This window comes from Toxotes jaculatrix, chromosome 10 (genome assembly GCF_017976425.1).
Source record: "Toxotes jaculatrix isolate fToxJac2 chromosome 10, fToxJac2.pri, whole genome shotgun sequence".
Taxonomy (NCBI): Eukaryota; Metazoa; Chordata; class Actinopteri; family Toxotidae; genus Toxotes; species Toxotes jaculatrix.
The window spans coordinates 22,926,788-22,937,817 of record NC_054403.1 but is presented as its reverse complement, the minus strand read 5'-3'; the positions used below and the strand labels follow the sequence as shown (position 1 = coordinate 22,937,817).

The 11,030-nt window shown below is 40.7% G+C and overlaps 1 protein-coding gene across 2 annotated transcripts; it reads right to left on the bottom strand.

Annotated features, from left to right (window-relative positions):
- Positions 1-213: 213 nt before the first annotated feature.
- pitx2 (paired-like homeodomain 2) lies at positions 214-10,799 on the bottom strand. 2 transcript variants are annotated; one of them, XM_041048758.1, is made up of 4 exons: positions 10,395-10,799; positions 7,659-7,728; positions 2,510-2,709; positions 214-1,650 (listed from the first exon to the last, which is right to left on the bottom strand). In XM_041048758.1, the coding sequence occupies exons 2-4, from the start codon at positions 7,702-7,704 to the stop codon at positions 1,093-1,095; spliced, it is 804 nt and encodes a 267-aa protein (XP_040904692.1). In that variant the 5' UTR covers positions 7,705-7,728; positions 10,395-10,799; the 3' UTR covers positions 214-1,092. The 2 variants fall into 2 exon arrangements, with proteins under 2 accessions (XP_040904692.1, XP_040904691.1); XM_041048757.1 differs by lacking the exons at positions 7,659-7,728; positions 10,395-10,799 and adding an exon at positions 3,208-3,707.
- Positions 10,800-11,030: the final 231 nt, after the last annotated feature.

The window sequence follows — 11,030 nt, the reverse complement described above, 5'->3', positions numbered from 1 at the left end:
ACAAAAAAAAAAAAAAAGAAAAAAAAAACATAATTCCGTACCAAATAGTATACACAGAGCAAAAACCAAATAATTTGTCGCAGGAAAATTTTTGATGCTTCTTTTTTTTTTATCCAGAATTGCTATTCTAAATCGATATTCACACAGACATTAATAATAAATTTATAATATGTTAGAAACACACAACTGGTGCGTTTTAGTATGTACATTCCCTTTTGTTTGCAAGCAAAACATGATTCCTTTTTAGGGTTTTTTTTTTTTTAATTCCTCATGCGTTGATAAATTGAACCTGGAGAGAACTGGAGGGTTATAGCGCATTCGCCTCGACAAACAGGAGATGATAATTCAAATATATATACAACCTTTTCAGTCAACAATTAACGTCCAATATCCACCAGAAAACCCCTCATGACGAGCTATGAAAAATGAACCAGGCCTGTTTTTTTTTTCTTTTTTTCTTTCTTTCTTTCTTTCTTTCTTTCTTTTTTTTTTTTTTTTTTTTTTTTTTTTTTAACTGTGGCGCAGTGTGAAGCAGGCCTGGACTCATCAAAGGGGAATAAACCTAAAAACTCCCATTTCAGTTTGACTCCGACTCGGAGTTGAGCTTGTTTCAGTGGTTCAGTCTTCTAGTGCCCTTTTTGAAAAATGAAAAAGTAGTTGTAGTAGTCTCTTGTTCCTGTGGCCGGCTGTTTGTGATTACCCACACACTGTAAAAAATGACCACCATAACAAGCCATTCAGTCTTGTAATCAACCTTAAAATCATAGTTTTCCCTGAAATGAATGAAAATTAAATTTACCAACAGGGTGCGATTGGATAATCTCACGTTTCTTAAAATATTTGGGACGTTTCAAGGGCCAAGTGGCAATGCCTTGGGGAAAAAAAGGCCAGAATAATGCAAATAACATTCCAACTAGTAGCAAGAAAATGCCAATTGATCAAGAAATTCCCTTAAACACATGAAAAAACAAAAACTAAAATTATCTCCCCGCTAGATTTCCTCACCCCCTGTGAGAAAAATAACACCTTAAGCGTCACTGCTAGCCTCTAATGACTTGTTAGGGTGGTTATTTTTTGCAGTGCAGGTAGGTATTAGACTGGTCTGTCCACGGCGTATTGGCAGGCGCTCAGATTAGTTGCCGGATTCTGCACACTGGCGTATCCAAAACTCGAGTGCTGCTTGGCTTTCAGTCTCAGGCTGGCCAGGCTGGAGTTACAAGTGTCCCTGTACACATAAGGAGGAGTCGGAGGCGCGTAGGGGCACGTCGGCGTGGGCACCCCCGAGTTGAGAGACGGGTTACTGAGGTTGTTCAAGTTATTGAGGCTGTTGAGGCTGGAGCCCGGCACGCCTGTGACCGCCGATGGCACCATGCTGGAAGTCATGGAGGATATGGAGTTGGGCGGCGAGAACATGGTTTGCGAGGACAAGGGGTTGACATTCATGGAGTTGAAGAAGGGGAAGCTTTTGGTGGATAAAGAGGCCGACGTGAGGCCCTTGGCGGCCCAGTTGTTGTACGTGTAGCTGGGGTACATGTCGTCGTAGGGCTGCATGAGTCCATTGAACTGCGGGCCGAATCCGTTTTTGCAAAGCTCGGCTTGTTGGTTTCTTTCCCGTTTCCTCCACTTGGCTCGCCGGTTCTTGAACCAAACCTAGAGGAAATAAAATGAGACACGGTTAGAGATTACATTTGAGGATTATTTATCCGTTATAACCTCCATCTTTCTTCTTATTCCTTCCTGTTCTTTTAATATCAGATAAACCCTCTTTAGTCTTTTGCTGTTGGTGTTAAATTATTTCTTTCGTCCTGACTATTTCAACGCCTATAAATCCAAATAGGTTTTATTAATCTTTGCTGTGCAGACAATTCCGCTTTGATTCCGCCTTTATCTGGGCAGAATACACACTGGGCTGTCACTGCACCACCTTAATGTGGCGTGGATGTGTATTCCTCTGCAGGCTCCCACAAACGCGCTGACCTTCATCACACAACACCAGGGCGACAATCGCAAAATACAAGCTTTGCACCTCTTTCACACGAACAGGCGAACACGACTGGTATCTGTCACCGACTAAAACTGTTAACGTTAATAATGTGTTATTGTACTTAGCAGGCAAATGACAAATTGGCTGTTTTGTACCGTTTTATTAGAAAATTACGGAAAGAATTGAAGTCTGTCGAGAACCGCAAATTAATTTGTGCCAAAATTGATTATTTTGCGTTGTGTGCAGGGGATTGTAATTATATTTAGCCTAATAGATAAACATATACTGTGTAATTAAACTAAGCTTGAACCAGCAGTATATTTAAACAAGGCTCTGATTATTTGTTTTCCAGCTAAAAACTGTGTCCTAAATTATTTTCAAGGAAATATCAGCCGTGCGTAAAGTTTGGTGTTTGCGTAATAATACTAAGGTAAAGGATATTTATAGTTTAACCGGACAATTGGCACAAATTACCCCATATTATACACACGAATTGTTTTTGTTTACACCCAAGGGAGTACTCACCCTGACCCGGGCCTCTGTGAGGTTGGTCCACACGGCTATCTCCTCCCTAGTGCTCATGTCCGGGTAGCGATTCCGCTGGAAAGTGGCCTCCAGTTCCTGCAGCTGTTGGCTGGTGAAGTGAGTCCTCTGCCGTCGCTGTCGCTTCTTTTTAGAGGGGTCATCTGAAGAGTCGTCGTTTTTATTTTGGATCTTTTCTTTTTCTGTTAAGAGGAAACGAGTTAATTTAGTCAGGGTCAGGCGGATTAAGGCCTTTATGCAAGAGCGAGGGAAGAAAAATTCCCGAATCCATGACACTCTTGGGAAATGGGTGAGCTGCTCATTGTGACTGCGCTGATGAGGAAATGATCTGATTCATAAAATAAACCCAGTCACTTATTTCATGGTCTGAATTTTGCGCTGTCCTTCGTTTTATCTGCTGATTTAAAGCTGACACTGTGTGAGTGAGTGTCTGACTAATTTTAGTTGACACAGGACAAGCTCTCTTTCATTCACATGACACGGAAACTTTTCACTACAACACCACACACAGTCCAACGTCAAGACTCATTATCTGAATAAAATGACAGCTGTCTAAGCTGCGATCTGCATGCATGTAAACCCCCCCTTTACGTTGATTAACGGGAGCCATCTTTTGTTTGATATCAAGACTACATCTGCGGCGCCGTGCTGAGAACATCTGCCCCCCTGGCGGTTCTTACCGACAGACTCCGGACTGGACGTGTCCGACACGGTGTGCACCTCTAACCGGTGTTTAGAGTCCACAGACCGCTGCAGCGGCTGTAAACTAGAGGCCATCGCCAGAGCCGTGTAGTGTGTGGAGGCAAGTTTATTCCCTGTTAGGTGGTGATGGTCTGCGTTTAATGGATCCCTCATAGAGTTCATCGGTAAAAGATCGCACAACTGGCTGTCAAAAGCAGATTAAGTCCCCTTTAGTACAGGAAGGATAAACGGAAAGTCCGACTGCGGAATGTGTTCAGCTCTCCAAAAAACGCACAGTGGCGCGGTTCCTCTTGCGATTCAGACGAACCCCTCTTTCTGTTTAAGCTGGTAAATGCCTTAAAATAGGCCATTGAGTGCTGCCATAGCATCGGTGGTAAACAGCGGCTACCTCGGCTGACTATCAGAGTGACAAGGACAGGTAGGTGATATTAGATCCAGAGGCATACACACACCACACTGCTCTCTGTTCATTTCAGCTGTTGCCTGCGCACTGCCCATCCAACTGCGCCTCTATCCAGACCCCCACGTCACCATGTTGCGCCCGCCCATATTCTCTCTGACAGGCACATCCATGTGGATATGACGATGGGCCCAACCAACCGGAGCTTGCAGAAACGAGATATGTCTGCCAATGTATTTATGCCGGGCTGGCGCTTATTTTTCTCTTCCAAATAAAAGCATGTAAAGAGAGATGGGACGCACGGTGTACCCGCGGCGCTCCGAGGTGCCGTTGCGCAGCAGCCCAAGACCAAATAAAAATGAAAATAACACAGTTTGGCCTCATTTTATGAGATGGGTCCAGTGGCCCAGTAAAACGATGCAGTTCTAGTGATACCCAAGCTGAGCCGCATGCTCGCAGGCTCTGTCACCGCAGTTTACTCAGGGACTCAATGTGGATAAAGCGAGCCACTGAGAGGATTGTATTGAAAGCACAAAGAAAGAAAAAAGATGCACACTGAATATCAAACACAACAACCTAGTACAGCACAGTCCCGTGAAGGGACACGCGGTTAAAGGAAAATAAATAGGTAAATGTAACTTCGAAAGGAGTGAGGTGCCAGCCTGCTCCAAAACTGTCTGCGCACACTTGTCAACTGACGCTAACTACCAGACATGTACAGTATGTTAAAAAGAGCACATGTGCATCTGGTGCAGCTTATACTGGCGTGCTGCATGAAGATGCAGAATTTCAAGTGGGCTATCATATGTTCATTCTAAGGCAGTGAAAATACAGGAAGTGGGAAAGGTGGGAAAACTACTTAAAGGAAACCAACAAATTCAGATTCATTCAAGTATTTCCTTCTGCAAATGTCTAATCATCGTGTCCAACTTGACACTTAGGGAGATGGATATTGTTCATTACCATCACATTTACTGGTCACCGCATCAGCGTATGTTGCCTGTATGCACAGGAAAAGTATTGTCAATCATACTAGTTGTCAAATGAGGCGATCCTCTCGACCTCCCCAGAGTTAAGGTTCAAATATCCATTAAATCAACCCCTCCGGAGCCACAGTGAACCACGCAGACTCAGTTTGTTGACGACGGATTACTTCATCAGGGTGCTTAACTGGATATCTCTCCTCACTTTGCGTTTGGACCCCTCAGTCGTTCTCAGGGAGCACTCCTGTAGTGTTTTTTTTTTTCTTTTAATCTGATAAGACTCTCATTTGCCTAAGAATTTCTGAAGGAGGACTTTTAACGAGTTTGAACTGATGCGCCAGCATTTTTTTAACCTATAACTCCCCAAAGAGTGTGACGCGTTAAGGCAAAGTAAACATGTTTAATCAAACAACTGAGACTTTAATTTTCAAATTTTCAAGGTGGGAAATTGAGGGTGGAGAATTGTCAGCTGGGTAACAGGTGATTGAAGCCATGGGCCGGTTTTATAGAGAGGAGGCAACATTCACGCCAATTAGGGCGAATCATAGCAGTGCAAGTGAAAAAGTGAGTTTAAATAGAACCATAATCTGGTCACTGTTCTCCTTTTCTTATTTCGTAACACTATTGGTTCACCACCATCATCATCATCATCATCATCATAACTCACTTCCTGTCTCCACGTGGCCTGGCGGGCGACCATTCAGCCAGCACATTTTGAATTGGCGCTGTTAAAAAGTTACTGGGCTAATCCCGTGAAAGCCCCTGATATATAAATACCAGACCATAGACTGTATGCAACACACACACACACACACACACACACACACACACACACACACACACACACACACACTGAGGGAGGGGAAATACTTTATCAAAAAAGGGAGCACAGAGCAATAAAACCGTGTTTGGATCGTCTCTGACTGATTCAATTAAGATGATGCATTGTTTAAGTTGTGATCATTCATGCATAATTTAATAACAACAGATTTATTATCATTAATACATTATCTTTATGGACACAGTACAACCATGCTTCTACATTTCTAAACATCCACTAGAATGCAGGTTAAAATGGGAAAAGGTACGATTATGCCGTTTTCTATTATTATTGTTATTGATAATAATAATAATTAATTTAAAAATAATCTAAACGTGTAAATCTAAAAATAAAAGTTTAGTCGGAATTAGACCGCTGTTTTATTACAAAATAACAATAATAAAATCATATTATCTGTGTTGTTTCATGCCACGCAGCGAACAGTGTGTTGCTCCTTTTTTTTTTTTTTTGTTCTTGTAGCCGTATTGTAATACTAAACTTGAAGTGGATTATCGGTTTCCTCTTCATTTCTACCTTCTGAATGCTTTATCTCTCTTCTGCGGATTACTGCGCGCAATAGGCCTCTGTCATAGAGGGCCATTAATTAGCAATTCAGTCAATATAGGTGGAGACGACAAGGCTTTTTACATAGGATTAAGGAGACATCAGATTCCTCCATTAGTATATTCCTCCTCACGAATGGGCTTTCATTATACATTTAGTTTTCCCCGGAGTCAATCCACCAAGCGCTGCATATATTACAGCAGAACAGTTGACGCTGGTGTGTCTATATTTGCAGGCATCACTCTGACCCTCCCGCTTGCTTTTTTTTTTTTTTTTAGTTTTCCTATTATTCATAATCAATGATCGTTCACAATGTGCAGCTATGTCATGACGAGCCTGCTCTCTGTCACACAGCCCCATCGACGCTGGCTAAATGAATCAGAATGAGAGTTATTGGTTATTCGTTTAAGACCCTAACCAGACTTGATGTAATTTCCCCTCGGCTGTGCAGAATAATTAATAAATCCCAGACTTTATCGTGCAGGATCGCAGCTTCTGTTTAGTCCTGTTGTCGGTTTTTGTCGGGGATTTTATTTTGGAAAGCACCATTTATGAGAATAGACTTGAAAACGGTTAAAAGTATGTTTTGTTGCTGTATTACAGCGGCTTTGCTGTGCCAAAGGCCGGGAAAAGTAAAAATTAAAGGCTATAATAAGATTTATAAATGATCTTTTAATAAAAATAAACGTCTTTTAATTACATCCAATAACATCGCTGCGGTGCTGTCACCCTCATCAAATCCTGGGGTGATGCTCCGTGTTGTCTGCTCAGTGCTTCCCGTGCAGCACTGAAGCCGCAGATCCGCATCTGACCACCAGGTGTCGCTCTAAGACAAAGAACAACCTGGGCTCTCCAACCACCTCTGCCCACCGACCCCACCGAAGAGGCCAGTAAGAGTGACCAGCACTCATTTTTTATTTTTTATTTATTTATTTATGTATTTTAACAAATTAGCGAATTTCACTGTAAAATCTAAACTCAAAGCAGCTTTTTAGCGCCACATTTTCGATCTTAGAGTCTTTGAAATCATGAAGAGAACAACCAAAGATCATTTTGTGGGAGTTCAACTAGAACAGATGATTATTTTGTGGAGGAATCAGCGTTATTTTGCCTTTAATTGAAGACGTTGATCTTGTTTTTAAGAAACCTCACACAACAATAAATTAGAGACAATTAACTCACCATCACACTAACAGAACGGTTTACTTATTTTAAACAAAATCAGATTTTAACATCAGGATATCAGGGTCTGTGCCACTTCTGAAGGAGGAGCATTAATAAGGGCTTCATTATAATTATTATTAGATTTATGTAAATTACCAGGTGATTTCAACTAATCTGTCTTTGTTGTTTTGAGGTCCTAACTTTTAGCCTGTGTATAAAAATATTGACAATGCAGTGTGAATCGTCAAGAAGGGAGGAGTTAGGGGTAGGGTTAGAATAAAATATTCGCTGTAATTAATAATCATGTCATATTTGGAAAGAAATACACACATATAAAATATTTATATTCTTTTACAGGACCACTATATGTAAATATGCTTTTAATCATTTCCATGCAGATTAGAAATTTAAATCATTATAAATGTTCACAAAGAGCTTGTTTTCTTATTTCTGCTGGAAGAAGTGCATCATATTGATTCCTGTGGATCACGTACTCACCTATTTGCGCGCAGGTGGAGGCCAGTTTGCGGCAGTGGGAGTCCATTATGGCAATTTGATGAAACCGCTTCTGTTAAAAAAAAAAAAACACACACAGACAAAAGAGCCATAATTAGCGTTTAAAACCGGTAAACAACCTCCTGTGTGGTTCACTGTCATACGATTCTGCCTGTGCAGTCAATAATTTTGGAGTCAACACAAGACCCAGAAGAATAATGGTGAGCTCTGAGGATGAGTATTAGATTGCAAGAAAAGAAAAGCTGCAAGGTCTTTAGGAAAAGATTTAAAATGTCTGCAAAAGGAAAATTCTAGCAGTCAACGCGTGTAACAGGAGGAGCAGTGCTGATGTTATAATAAAGTAAAAGCATAGAAATACATCAAACAAAGTTGGGATGTCAGCGTGCATTTTAATGAATCTAGTTTTGGTCTGAAGGTCTCTCACTTTATTTTGTAAAAAATGCGCCAGTGATCGATTTATTTCCAATTTATTTTTTTTTACCTGTCAGGAAACGTCTGTAAACTCCGGAGCTACGGCAGAAAATTACATCTGTACTTCACGAAAACCTCACTTGATTGAAAAATAATAATGGAAACAAGATGAAAAGAGAATAATAATCTCATCAGTCTTTCTTCACCTGTTTTAAGACAAATTAGAGTCTAAAACTCCACATTATCGTTCGTCATGTTGTTATAATATTTTTTTCTCCCCAAAGTGAGATGTCTTTTTGTACAGTCTGAAATATTGTATAAAATCTGTCGTGTTTTGCATGAGCCTGATCTTGTGTTTGGGTGCAGCCTGCAGCAGTTGGAAGTTCAGTGATTCCGTAGTAAAATCACGGGATTAGAGTCTGATTGAGATGTCTGTCGGTGGGATATTACAAAATTCATTATCGCAGCCCTCATACTACCTCGATATGAAGTTACACAGATGGGGTTTTATTAGTCCAGGCTCACACTGTTTGCTTATGATAATTCAAGTCGTGGGGAATTTGCATGCAGGCATGCTGTTAACCATTTTCCTCAGTTCTTCTCTTCACCTGCTCTACATCAACTGTGAGTTTTTTTTTTCTTTCATTCAAAAGATGCAGATATTTGAGGTTAAGTTTTACACGGTGTGTACCTGCGCAACCTTTCTTCCCATCCCTCCCCTATATCCCCACTGCAAAATGAAATAGTGGGGGTCAGGCTGTAAGGTGTAAGGTTATTGCATGCGGCTTCGTGTTATCTAATCAGTGAGATTTAATGAGCGCTGCCTCCAATATTTCAGCCTTTCTTGGCTGCTCCGCGGCGTCTGAAATCACACACGGTGTTATTTATACATTTTACTGTATTCTATTTTAGTGTGTTAAATTTCAGCATTGAATAATTGGTTTTGATCCATTTTTTAAAAATCCTCTTTTGTTGGGGGAAAGAAATAAGGCGTGTTTTCCCTTTAAAAAACACAAGTAAAACAGCAGATAAAAAAATACATATTTATCTGATATAAATAAATTAAATGCGTAAATATCCTGATAAATTGCTGTTTAGGACAAAGATAATCGATGGTGTGCTGATTTCAAAACATGTATAGGGCAAATTGTATGAGTTCAAATAACGATATTGACATTATCATTGCAAGTGAATTATTAAAAAATGGGGATCACATAGAAAAACCGAAAGACAGCAGTTTTCATACGTTTGCATTATACATGTCTTAAAATATATGTAACACTTTCAGCATCAGTAATAATAAAAAAAAATAATAACGGTGCTTCTGTGGTAATAAATATTTGTTTCTATCATTTACATCAAACGCCGCTGTGTAATTCCAATAGCAGCAGTTTAAAATATAGCTGTATTAATATTATGATTACTTATATTAATCTCGTTCATCCATTCATTCTCACTTCACGGACTCTCCCTGCTCTCACCACCAACAGTTGATATGAATCAGTGACTCACATGGCATCAGGCCCAGTGCAGACAGAAAGCTGGCATTGCCTCACACTGGCTTCACTTCTGAAATTAACACAGTAGAGCATGAGACTGCAGCCTTTACCGGGAGATGAATCGACTAACCTCCACCATATGGTCCTGTATTAATTAAAGGCGTGAGACCGTGAAACCCCCCCTCCACCAAAAAAAAAAACCTAAAAACAAAAAACAAAAAAACAAAACAAACTCTTCTCACTGTATTGTAAAATGATGCAGAGGAGGGTAAAACACAGCTGAAGTCACTTTTTATTATTAGAGTTATTTGTGCCATTTTATTTAGGCTAGTTCATGAGTGTTCAGAAGCTTTGTTTGTTAGGGATACACATATTTTTATGGATTTTGCTTTTACCTTTACCTTTTAAACGCAGAGCATCAAAACTGGGAAGGTAAAATGACGCCAAAATACGCAAATGTTCATTTTTTTTTAAATACTTCTGCTGATATTTAATAATTTTCTTAAAATCGTCACTAACCAGAGGACAGTACAGGCTGGTTCACCCCCCCTTTTTACTTCCCCACACTCCATCACCTCTAACGATACATCATTATCACCCGCCGACCTGTAAGGCGGACCCTGCTCTCACATCACTTCATGCTCCTTTATGTTACACAGCCACGGCTTTGAAATTCACATCAGAAACTCGCAGAGCAGGCAAGAAAAACTCCGAGGTGGAACAAATTCCTCCACTTGCATTAACTCACATCTCAGTTTGCTTTTTTTTTTTTTTTTTTTAAGTGCCTGTGCTCCTCTACTGCACTTACCAGTCGTAGACACCGGTGGGGTTTGATTTGCCCAGCCGTCGGCGTTTAATTCTATAGTGAAGAGGTAAATTCCACCGTCCAGACACTCTCAGACGCCAGTAGTCGTGTTTACAGCGAAAATTCAGTCAACTTTCAAGGTTCCAGGAACGCCGAAGTCTAAGTTTCTGTCCGGAAATATGAGCGTTGCATGGATGTGGCTCCCCCGCTATGTTATCCAAAAAAGAGACGCAGCGCTACCCTTAGGATTGTTTCATTTATGCGCATAAATAACCATCTATTTACAGTGTGAGGAGAAATAGCGAAGGAGGCGCTTTCGTCCGAGTCTCCCCTTGGTTCGTCCTCTTCTGTCTTCCTCAACTTTTTCCCCCTAGAAAGACGCTCCAAGAGTGGCGCATTTTTTCCTCCTTCTTTTGAGCTGAGAGAGGGACCCCGTCTGTGTGTGTGTGCGCTTTTAAAGGGGTGTGTTTGTGTATGTATGCGCCTGTGCCTGTGTAGTCTAGCAGAGGACAAACTTAGAGCCTCTCAACTTTCAACAACAATCAAACAAAAATTCAGAGTGGTATCTTTAAAAAGCACACGCATGTTTAAAATAAAAAAACAGAATTAAAAAACCCCACTGATTTTCCTGTTAGCCCG

What these genes read in the sequence shown, in the direction of transcription:
- pitx2 (XM_041048757.1), bottom strand. Translation starts at nt 3,391, where the DNA reads ATGAACTCTATGAGGGATCCATTAAACGCAGACCATCACCACCTAACA. An exon ending in GTCCAGTCCGGAGTCTGTCG is followed by an intron (nt 2,710 to 3,207) that starts GTAAGAACCGCC and finishes TCCTCTTAACAG; the next exon opens with AAAAAGAAAAGATCCAAAAT. An exon ending in TCACAGAGGCCCGGGTCAGG is followed by an intron (nt 1,651 to 2,509) that starts GTGAGTACTCCC and finishes TATTTCCTCTAG; the next exon opens with GTTTGGTTCAAGAACCGGCG.